Genomic DNA, 12223 nt, shown 5'->3' on the forward strand with positions numbered 1-12223 from the left:
TCAGATGTTCAAATATTACTTACACAAAATGGGAAATCCAGCATCACATTGACACATATCATGACGACTTGATTTTCAGAACAGAGCTTCATTAGACACCCACTGAACCTACTCAGGTATGCCTTTTTCAGTTTTTAAACCTTTTAAATTAAGGTAAAATTTGACAGTGGCAAACATCCATACTGACACTGTCAAGTGTATCAGCAGATTATTGATCACAAGCTGCTGAATGAGCAGCTGCTGCTAAGAAATTTGGCAAGATATGAAAAGGGTCTAAACTTGTTATCAAAGGCCACTTGAAGTCACTCAGATATCACTCGTTATCACAATCACACCCATTCTTCTTCTAATCATCCAGACAGCAACAGTAGCCCAAAGCATTAATCCTCTCTCCTCCCACTGATGCTCAGCTGGCCAAACAACTCTTGTGCTAAAGGAGGTTCTCTCAACAGCGATCTGAGGCACATACCTTAGAGGCTCAATTACTACAGAGCTTTAGAGAGTTAAAAACACAGCCAGAGAGGAAGCTCCAAATGAATCTGAATAAAATGGGAGCTGGAACTAGATGATTTTTAAGGCCCCTTCTAACCCAAACCATACTGTGATTCTATGAAAACAATTCTTCTGTGATAAAAAATCCACTACTCATTTTCATATACTGCAAACCCCGTGGACCTTTGGTCTTCCAAGGTAGTAAGAGATGGAAGTCAGCTATCTCCTGTCCTTATCCATGGTCTTGATGAGGGCAGTTGCAGCCAACAAAGGTCAAAACAGGCAAATGAAACTTCAGAGTAAACCCTTGTTTCTTTTGTATAACTGATCTCCAGTGACCATGGAAGAATATGAGAACCTTTCTGCCAAAGCAAATGGTCACAGATCTTACCACCTTCAGAGAAGGGTGAAGTGTCACATCTTGCCAACGACTAATATAACAACCATCTACAAGTTGCAGTCCTTCCTCCTTCAAGACAGCAACAACTGAAGGAAATAAACATTAATTTGAACAGCTACTACACAATTTAAACTGATGACCCAACAGTATTTGGGTCATCTTTCTGGCCTCTTGCTTTCCCAATAGTCAGGAAAGGCTGGTTTAGCAAAAAAAAGGATTCCATTTTGTTCTCAGCTCTTAGAAACAACGATTAAAATCTGAAGTTTTCCTATGCTTCAGCAGCATAACATTTTCTCCAAAGGTATGTTGACAAACCTCCAACTCTCTATTTTTCAGATGACTATAGCAAGTCTCCACCAAGACCTATGTCTCAAGATGACTGAATTCTAATTTTAAGAAGTCACACATTTCCTCTCACTTTTTCAAGTACAAGAAGCTTGCAAATTTTACATATTACCTCCTAGAAAAAACTCTCACTGACCAAATAAGAATGAAAAATGGTGAGGAAGCTTTGTTGTATGCACATAGGATCAGTAGTACAGTAATTAAATAAAGAGATTCATCTGTTGAAGAAGGGAAATGTAGATGCAAGAGGCAGTTCTGAGTTTCTCTTTGGGAGCCTTAGGAATTCAGTAAGGCAGAAAGACAGGGTGGCGACATCCAACTACTGAAAAATATTTTCCCATAAGCATTTAAGCAGTATTTTAGATTTTTAACAATTATTGATGAACCAGACTGGACTGGATTTTCTATTGCAAAATCAAATTTCAGATAAGAACTAAGCACTAAAAAGAAAATCAATTGTTTTACCTTTCCTGTCATTTCAGATCAAGTTCAAGTGCCATTTGTGGTCAATGGGAATCTTTCAGTCAGCCAGGATTTCAGCAGGCTTTGAATGAGAACATCAAAAATCATTCCTGCAGTGTTAGAATTATTTCAATTACCAAGCATTTTCTGAAAGAACTCGAAGTAAAACCCAATTCTTTAAAAACAAGAAAGAAGTATACCAAGATACTGTGAAATAAACAACTTATTTGTGGTGCTTTAAAATCCATTAATAAAGCTTTTGTAAGGTCTGCCAAAGAAAAACGCACCTGGCAATTGTAACATCTGACTGATTTTCAGGGTAGCATCTTTGTAGGATTCATTCCTAAGGAAAGGTATGGTCTCAAAACAGCAAGGACACAAGAAACTGGTGAAGTCCTCATCTTACTGTTGTACAGATACACCCAAACTAGCTGGGGGACAGAAACTGCATTATTGTTTTAGCCATGTCTCTCCAGCAGGTCTAACAATCCACATGGAGAAGGGAGTGCCTTGTAAGAGCATAATGAAAGAGGGTCAAGCTAACTCAAATTACCTTCCATTTGCCACAGGCTAAGAGCATACACATGAACAATTACTGTGAATCAGATACCACAGATCAGCTGACATATGGTAACCTGTCATCCTACAATAACCTGTCCAAATACAAAGATAGCTTGAAATTCAGACCGGCTACGGAGCCACAACTCTCCTCTATTCAGAAGGCAAGACACTAAACCCTTGAACCTTTGCTTCTGGAGGTATAAACTGAAATCAAGCAAAGAAAAGAACCCACAAATGAGAGCCCTTAAGGTAAAGAGGCTGTTTCCAAATACTACAAACTGGGATTACCAAAAGGAAATAGTTACTGTAACATGACCTATTCATGCTAACCAGCCCTTTGGTATAAAAGCATGAACACAGCATGATGACCATGAGACTGCAAATTCAGCTCTTCTGTTGGTATGGACAGTGGTTATTTAAAACAAGTGTAAGAATTCAAAGTTCGGCTGTTGATTTGGCCTTTTTGCCATGTAACAGCAATTCACAATAGGACAAAAATCAAGCTTTTCCTTCCAAATCAGTGCTTCCCTCTCTTTTTTTTCCTTCCCTCCCCAGGAGTGCTTATTTCTCTATGCTTTGTACCTACCAAGCTCAATGCAGTCAAGCAGCACACAAGAACTAAGGATAAGCTTTATACACTCTACCAACATCAGACTGGCACTCACATGGTAGAGCTCTACAGCTGAATCAGTTCTTTGGAACACAGAAAAAGTTGCACAAGAACATAAACACCCCTATAATTTTGATATTGGAATATCAATATGGATCTGGTATGTATTGGCATGCTATCTCTATACACCTCTGTGGAATAACCTACATAGAATCAAGGTACAGCTGAGAACAGAAACAAACCGAGGAGCCCCAGTGACAAGGTTTCTAGGCAGAGCACAACTATGCAGCAGCTTGAGCTCCTAGAACAAAGCAATGCCTGAACTCTCACATCAGAGGGACTTGACAAACCTGGCAACGGAATGGAAACTGCAGGTTTCTGTTACAACAAACAGTAGGTTTCATTGTATGTACCATAGCAGGTACCTTAGCACAGAGCCCCAGCAGCATTTCAACAGCTCCTCTCAAATGGACAGGACCATCACAGGTGCCGTGGAAGGCTCCAGTCCCACATGACTGCCAAGGGGATCTAACCGTGAGCTGTGAGGACAAGGGGCAGTCCCACTTCCTTCACCCCACTCCCAACTGCGTACACACCCACTGAACTCTGCAGTTAGACAGCTCACACAGCTAAAACAGCAAATAACTACTCAGGGTGTTTTGGAGGTCTAGTTTCCGTGGTTCAGGGAACTAAGAGTGCAAAGGCAAGGCAGAGGATAATAGCACGGAGCTAGAAGCGGGAGTAATGGGACAACCCCTTCCTCTAACAAACAGGCTCTAAAATTAGTTATCTTGTAAAAATGCAACTAAAGGAGTATCTCAGAGGAGAGCATAAAAATTAGTCCCCAAAAGCCTGCTGCAAAAACTCGACGTTTTTCAAGTGTTTGTTCCTTATCTATGTCCTCCCAGCTCCTACACATGGGTGAACCACGGTTTAAGAACAGACAGCGGTAAAAACAGCAAAACTCTGCTATTGAGAAGAACCACAATAGCCACTATGCAAGTTATCTTTTAAGAAGAATTCCAGATTCAGAGACTTTAATCACTTCAAGAAGAATTCACTAAACTTTCTAACAGGAAATACAATTTAAATGATAGGAGATTCCTCTAGAGTATCTTCTTTACTTAGGAACCTACACCCAGATCTTGCTCTTCTCTTTTACAAAAGTAGCAATATATTATAAAAACAGAACTTTGATGTTCTGTAATTTCATTGTATGTTTTAATTTGCTTTCTTCCCCTCCCCTTCCAGTTTCATTAAGAACTGAAGGACTCAGACTAAACCTCTAGGTTATATTCATATACTACAGCTTAGTACCACGAGCAATAACAAAATTCACCAAGTTTGCTTCCCCTCCTATCCAAGTGCTGAACAGAGAAACAGCACATAAGTAAGAAACAAACAGAAACACTTAACAATTTGAAAACATGAAAGGATTAGGTAATAACAAAGTCAACTAACAAACCTCTCATTTTCTCAATTCCTGTTAATTCAGTCAGCTCGCCTCCGCTTTTACTGTCCACAGTTTGCACAGATCCGGTTTACTTTTCCTAGTCCACCTGTTGTAATGTGTAAGGCTAAACATATTTAATCACTATTAGCACAACTTAGAAATCTTAGAGAAGCATGCTACCTCCTCTCCCTAGCAGACCAAACAGTTCACAGCCTGTAAGAGGACGTTTAAGTGCTGCCACAGGTGAGGCACACACCTGGTGCATCCTCCTTCCCCTTACATCAGGGACCCAGACAAGAGTGTGGGCTAAATGAGTTGTCCCCACGGCAATGGCAACTTCCTCTGGCTCCCACCTGGCCTCTGAAAGATACCCCCCTGTGTGTGTGCAGAGTTAAGTGTGCTTAATGTGCCGAACAAACACACGCGCGCAGCGATGGCTCTGCACAGGCACTGCACGTTCAGCACTTGCACAGCACACCAGACCTACCATGCTGGAGAGGGAACTGCCCAGGGAAAGCAAGCTGCAAGCCTGACATTCCCAGGCAGCTGCTGGGCTGACAAAGCATTCACAGTGCTCCAGTGCTATGCATATACATTAAATCCTTCATATTCAGTGCATATAATGTTTTTTATGCTTACTGCCCTGCACACCTGCAGTAAAAGCATGACATACATTGGCCAGGTCTGGTCTACTCCATAACTGTGATTCTCCCATGAAGCACCACAGCAGGAGCGGGGCACAGAGCATAACCCTCAAAGCACAAAGATATCAAATAGACCAATGTAGGAGACACATTACCTCTTAAACCACTGGGCTCCAAGTTTTGCAAGTAAATAAAAAAAGATTTGGTATTTCTGGGAAACTGTAACTGATGTTAATAGTCTTATGAACGACCAAAATATACCAAAACTACAGGCAGTGAACACTACTGTGTATACCAAGAAGAAATACACTTGATTTTGATCTCTCCAAATCAGATAAAAAACTTTAGAATAGATTTAGACACTTGCCTTACATGAAGGACAACACAGGTACACAGATACTCCTTTGTACTCATGATGCAAAATCAGGCTTTGGAAAACAGAAGTTGCACTTGAAGAACCAAGTTTATAGATTCTAAACTTTTATGTGTAAGGTAGGCTTTGGAAACTTCTCACTGAAGAAACAAGAATTACATTTCCATATGTAAATGTATCTTTTTGCAGCCTAAGATTCTCTTTCAAGAAATACAGAAAAGACTGGACTAGATTTCCTTTCACCTGGAGCAACCGATGCCCAACTTGACTTCTTGCCATAAGGGATGACCTCACAAAAACTGAAACGCATTTAAGTACTTCGATGCAAGTCTGCACATTTGCTTCAGAATAAGAATAATTTAATTCGGTTACTGTTACTGCCCTGAACACACTAAATAAGCCCTTTGGTGCACATACTAAAAAAAAAAATTTTTAAAAAATCATATATAATCATGCACATGCTTGCATGCATGCACTTGAAATAGAGCCAAATAAAGATTCTTACCTTTCCTGAGATATTTATCTCAACATTACAAAATTCAATTGTTGTGAGCAAGAACTCTACTGGAGCTTAGTTTCTACATGTTTGTGTCTTACACAGCCTGACCTACTCTTTCTCCCAGTACGTCAAGCCCTCATGTCCCCTATGCAGACAAATGACTAATTCAATTACCTTGTGTGCTGACAGGCCAGCTGGTTGCTGCTTCTTGGCATGGGTAGAGAGGGTGAGTTATAAATGTCTTTCCCTCATTGTCTTCGTCCTCTGCCCAGCCAATAATTTCCACAAAACTTAACTTCACACCCCTTTGTCAACTTTGGTTGAAATGAGCTAAGAAGTTCAGCAGCTGCAGAGTGACAGACAGACTGTATGGGTGTACGTATCTTGTTTTCCCTGGAAAATGGGTGGGGGGAGGAGGGGAAGCAAACTTGCAAGGTAAGTTTAGTTTACAGGCTGCACATATTAAATTTGCCTCAGCTCCAAGAGTATTGACCCAGGTTAACACAATCTAAATTCGAGCTCCCACAGTCCCACCACACCCACAGGCACTCAGTGTTATCCCTTCCCTTGTACTAGCACTTGTGCCAAAAATCAACCTGGGAAAAAAAAGTCAGTCAGCGTTTGGCGCAGGCAGGTCTGGAGCCAGCTCAGCGTCTGTCACATGGACTCCGCTACCACGTAAAAGAAACGCGCAGGGCTGTGGCAGAGGCAGCTGCCCTGGTGCTACACGTTTGGGACTTAATAGCACGCAGGATCCAATCCTAAAAGCACTTAATTCTGGACATGAAGCTCAGGACCTCATCAGTACCATATACAGTGCTGTGCTGGTGCTACAGAGAGGCACATATGCACTAATGGAGTTGTTATTTTGAAAAGAACAGAAACAAGAAAAAAATACTCATATGATAGCTCTGAGGTTGACAATTTCAGCTGCATTCTGGACAAGATCTTTTTTTTTTAAATAAGTGCCTAACCTTGTCTTCTTCCTAAAACTGTGGCCAAACCTATACGCTCGAGGAAGAAAAAAAAAAAGGCACTATAAGCAAATATAGGAATATTTAAACACAGATATCACCCAATCCACATCTCCCTTTGGATAGACCTTTGTCCTAAAGAAAATGGAAGGACACATCTATTCTGTATCCTTCATGCAGAATTGCAAAACCACTGAATAAACCACTGGCAACTCCTCTGGTGACTGGGGAGAGATCAGGAGAGAGAAGGTAAGAGAAGTAGCAGAGTGTAGCCAGAGTGGCTAATTTAGCTGGAGGGAGGTGTGAACAGCAGAACATAAGGCAAAACATCTTGGGAAGTATATCCTGATGACATCTTATCTTGGCTGTACAACACAGTCAGTCTGGGGGAGAAAATGTTTTTATCTGCGATCATTTATGATCTCCCTTCTGCACCATTCAGAATATGTGTACAGTCATTGTTTATCGATGTATAATATAGACGGAATGATTATGCATTCATAGATTTATTCCTACTACATATATAAATGAGAATCACTTCAGTATAAAACACAGTTTTGCACAATTGTTAAACCCTTACAAGGAACCTTTGATGGAGGATTTTTATAAAAGCATTTTTTCCCAGTGATCTATTTATTAACAACAGGAGTCATAACTTGATTTTTACCCAGTGGTGAACATGTAACAGCTGTTACTCAGTTGTAAAACACTGTCTACTTACACAGCATTAAATAATATATAAAGCTCAAGACCTAGTACATGTTTTACTAAGCAATCTAATGATATGAAACAAGAAGTTCCCAAGATTAACTATGTGCTGTATTATCAACTCTGTTTCATGATATTTGTGCTTATAAGTACTATGCTGTAATATGAAGGAGGAAAGAAATTAAAAATAACAAAGAATAATTTTCATTTAATCACAGCTGCACTGACATTATCAGTAACAGGTTTTTTAAACAAATTTACATCTGAGTTCAAAAGATACCCTTTCCTAATAACTTACACTGATTCCTTTGTACAGCCTTTTTGAGGATGACCTACATTGACTGAGAATAAAGGTGAAAAAAGTCACCACCGACTTGCGTGGTATAATCTAACCCCAGTATATTGGCTTTTAATTTAGTAGCATTATTCATCGTCCTTTACTGTAACAGCCCTGTATGAAGCAAGCAAAGTCACAGGTGAAACTGAAATTACCTTCCAGATACAGAGGATCAGACCTTGCAAGTTCTGAGATAGAAATAGAAACTGCACTAGAGACACCCCAAATGTAGGTGGAACACTAATGACAAAAAACCCTAATGCTGTTGATACATTTTTGGGCAAGTGAGACCAAGTGCAACTGACCTTCAAAAATGAAAGGAAAAACCTAGCAGTGATCTATGTGGAAAGGTAATTTCCATAAACTGTGGAACTTGATTTTGTTCTAATTTCATCACCACTGAGTGGTAAATAGCACTGAACAATGTAAAAAAAAATAAATTAGGTGAATCTAGAGTGCCAGAAAACATCAGAGTAATACAAATACATTGCAACCTCACATTTTAATAGAGAAAGTTTCTGCCTGTATCTTTAGCAAATTAATAACATATGAACAGTGGCAGTCCAATATAAAACTGAATAACCACAGTATTTAATCCATAGGCACATCTTTCCAGATGCCTTTTAGAAGTTGCATTTTCATCTGTTTAAAAGAAAAAGTAAACCATGAGGTTGAAAAAAAAAATCTATATTCTGCATATGGAACACTGATGATGAAAATCCTCAGTGCATGTCATTGAGAGGAAGAACTTTAGGGATTTTTTTTGTTTGTTTGTTTTGTTTTGCTTTTTTTTCCATGTTGTTTTCTTTTTAATGTCAGTATACCAGAGAAGTCATTTTAATTATATAATTACTGAAGATTTTGGAAGGTTTACACAAGACCCATAATTGGGCATAAGACATCACATCCTCTGGTTATATACACAGCAATCTGGTCTGGGTAACATTCTTTGCTCTGACCAATGTGTGCGGGGGGGGGGGGGGGGGGCGGGGGAAGGAAGAGGAGGGAGGGGAGAGGGGGAGGAATGGAGAATTAAAAATACTTCCTCAGATTAAATTTTCTTTACTTCATTTGCTTAAAATGTTATGATTGCATAAAACGCACTAAAATATTTATCGCGACCCATCTCCGTAGTTAAAATACCTTGCTCTCGATGTGATATCCTAGATACTCAAACAAAAGACATTCAGCTGACAATGAAGCCCTTTTTTTTCTTAATTTTAAAAAGGCATTTATACACCTAAAACCGCACCATGGATCAGTCTCCTTTATCACGCCGGAGTTGTGGCAGGTAATGCATAAAAAATTAAAATCCAATCCACCAGATAAGACATGCAAAATGTCTCCTCCAATCCCACCCCCATCTCGCCTTTAGGAAAAAAAAAAAAAAAAAGCCCAGCCACCACCAGCCCTGCACATTCGGAGCACACGCACAGCGGCACCCCCAGAGCCACCGCTGGGGCGACAGCGCCAGGGCCGCGGGGCCGACACCCCCGAGCCCCCCCGCTCCAGGCTCCATTAGGGGCGAATCCCCCCTCGCCGCCTCCTCATGCCCTCACACAATGGTGCTTCCCCCCATTAGCTCCGAATTGTCAACATTTTCACGCTAGGCCCCGGCCGGGCTGAGCCGCGGGCGACCCGAGCCCCCGCTCCGCTGCGGGGCCGCGGGGGCGGCGCGGCCGGGGGGGATCAATGGCCGATGGGCCGCGGCCCCCCCCGGCCGCCGGAGCCGGAGCCCGAACTGCGCAGCAGGCGCGGCGCGGCGGGCCCGGCCCCGCGGAGCCGCGGCCGCCGCCCCCGGACACCATTTCGGGGAAGGTGCCGCCGCGAGTCGCCCCGGCACCGCCGTCCCCCCCGCCCCGCAGCCCCCCGGGCGCTCTCCCCCGAGCCCCTCGGGGGCCCGGCCCGCCGCTCCCCGCGGGGAGGCACCGGCGCTGCCGGGGGAAGAAGGCAGCTCGCCCGCCCGCGGTCCCCGGGGACGGGGCGGGGGCTCGGGGGGGTGTCCTGTCCCGAGGGGCCGCGGGCGATCGGCTCCCCCCTCGCCGGCCGGGGAAGGGGCCGAGCCCCCGCCTCCCCCCGAGCCGGGGCAGAGCCCGAGCCAAACAAAGCGCGGCCTGAGCGGGAGCCAAGGGTGAAGCAGCCTGGGCTTTTCCTGCCGGTCCCCGCGCAGGGCGGGCCCCGAGCCCGGCTTACCCCGATCCCCGGCGGCGGCGGCGGCGTTGTTCCTCTCCTGCTGCTGCTGCTGCACCGGGCGCGGCCTGGACACTCGCCTGGGTCTCCTGTTGGCGGCTCGGACCGAGTTCATTTGCCGGCTCGTGTGGGCGGCGGGAGGGGAGGGGGGGAATCCTCCGGCAACCGGTGCCTCGGCGGGGACGGGGGCGCTCGGAGGGAGCCCCGGGGCGGCCGCCTCGCAGGCGCGGGCAGCAGGGAAGGGCGGGGGGGGATCTCCGGGCGCGGGTCCCGCCGCCGCTGCCGGCTCGCTCGAAGGCAGAGGAGCCGCCGGCTCTCCCAGCGCTGCTGTGGGGGACGATGGCGCCGCGCCCCCCCCGTCCCGGCCCCCCGGCGATCCCGCGGTCCTGCCCGGCTCAGGCCCGTCGCTGCTCCGTGGCAGGAGGAGCCATTGACACCGCCAGGGACGCGCTCGCGAGCGGGCGGCCGTTGGGCGGCCGCGCTCCGCCAATCGCCGCGCCCAACACAAACGGCCGGCGGCGGCGCAGCCAATCGGCGCTGCCGTACTATGCAGCGCGGGGTGGGGCGGGGCGGGCGGGCGGGGCGGCGCGGGGTGGGGCGGCGGTGCGGGATATAAAGGGCCGGGGCGGCGCGTGCGGTGCGGCAATGGCGGCGCTCGGGCCCGGCTGGGCTGTGAGGAGCGGGCTCAGAGTCGGCCCGGCATAGCCCGGGCACCGCCGGGAGAGGGGGAGCAGAGGGGCCCCAGCGCCCGTGGCAGGCTCCGCTGGGGCTGTGTGTGATGAGAGAGGGAGGGAGGGGCGGCGGGCGGGCGGCTGGCTGGCTGGCGAAGGTGCCTTGTTGTGGTGCCGTGCGCCTTGGTAACCCTGCCTGGGCTGGGATTAGCCGTGCTGCGAGTGCCGGCTCGCTTCGGTTTCCTGGCTGGTTGTTAACCACTTTTCCCCCTCTGGAGTTGTGTGTATTCCTTGGCCAGTGTGCACGCTCGCGTTTGCGTTACCTTTTGGTAATACAACAATAAGTTATTTCTCTTGGGCTGGCACTTTCAGACAGTGCGTGAAGCTTCTGGGGTTTTTTATATTTGTCGTGTTGGTGCTCAGCGGGGGGCCTGAGAGCAGGAAAAAAAAATTGTTGAAATTAGCTGTGCTCTTTTTTCATTCTCAGAAATCACTTAATAAAATAGGTGGCAAAACTTAAGCAGTAAGGAAGAGATCTCTGTGTAGGGTTACTTGGGAGTCAGCTTCTAATGCTGCAAAGGTGTGTTTGTGTGTAGTCCTACTTAAGCTAAGCACTGGGAGCTTCTGGAACCAGAGCCATTGTCTGTGCCTGGAAAGCTGAAGTGTGTTATCTGGTATAGAATGTAAATAAATGATGGTAATTAAAAACACATTAGGCAGGAGCTTGTTTAAAGCTGACAAATGAAGGTATAATATAGCTATAGGAAATGACAGCTTTTTTAAAAAAGATCTTTTAAAAACATTTGTATTTGTGCTTCTAAAGGAAATGACAATGAAATTGTATCTTCAAGTTCATATCAGGCGAGAAATAAATGTATGGGAAATCTCAGTAGGAGATTTCTCTTGTTAAGGAACGTTTTTTAGACTTACCATTTTGTTGCCTTGAGGAATGACTGGAGAAAGAGTGGAGGATGTTTTTCCCTGTCTAAGTAATTCTAGCCAAATTGTCTAATAGTAGGGAAAGAAATAATGAACTTAGAAGAAGAAGAACTTCATAGGGAAAGAGAATATAAACATCACTCTGTTTGGTGCCAGTTTCTGTCATAACAATTGCCATGTTAGTGTACTAAACGTTCTGTAGAGCTACATAATTACATGTACATATCATAAAAATATTTTTACTTTGGATAGCAGCGTTGTGAAACTGTTTAACTCTCGAATGGAAAGAATGACCCCACCCAAGAATTGTGCTGAACTTGTTGTGTCATAGTTAAGGATATCTCACATCATTAAAAACTTAAAATACAGTATTTTGGTAGTTTAAATGCATTTCTGTTCAGCTGTTCTAGTTGTGCTTTCTTCACCAAGCAAATGAATTTTTGGTGTCACAAGATTACCTGAAATTACTTAATATGGGTATATTCCAAATTTTTAGTACACTGTGTAAATCTTTGAAAATCTGTTCAAGGGTCAAGATGGATGACAAGTGAATTTTCACCTAGAG

At 44.8% G+C, this 12223-nt stretch overlaps 1 protein-coding gene across 2 annotated transcripts in view; it reads right to left on the reverse strand.

The window, feature by feature from the left end:
* FBXO11 (F-box protein 11) overlaps positions 1 to 10481 on the reverse strand; it is a 72180-nt gene extending 61699 nt beyond the window's left edge. For both annotated transcript variants that reach the window (XM_039378692.1, XM_039378691.1), the window contains exon 1: positions 10052 to 10481. In XM_039378692.1, coding sequence (XP_039234626.1) covers positions 10052 to 10163 — 112 coding nt within the window. In that variant the 5' untranslated portion in view covers positions 10164 to 10481. The remainder of the gene's footprint in view (positions 1 to 10051) is intronic.
* Between the last annotated feature and the right edge of the window lie 1742 nt (positions 10482 to 12223).

The sequence above is a fragment of the Pipra filicauda genome, unplaced genomic scaffold (genome assembly GCF_003945595.2).
Source record: "Pipra filicauda isolate LSUMZ 115617 unplaced genomic scaffold, ASM394559v2 scaffold143_size2779998_pilon, whole genome shotgun sequence".
In the NCBI taxonomy this organism is placed as follows: domain Eukaryota; kingdom Metazoa; phylum Chordata; class Aves; order Passeriformes; family Pipridae; genus Pipra; species Pipra filicauda.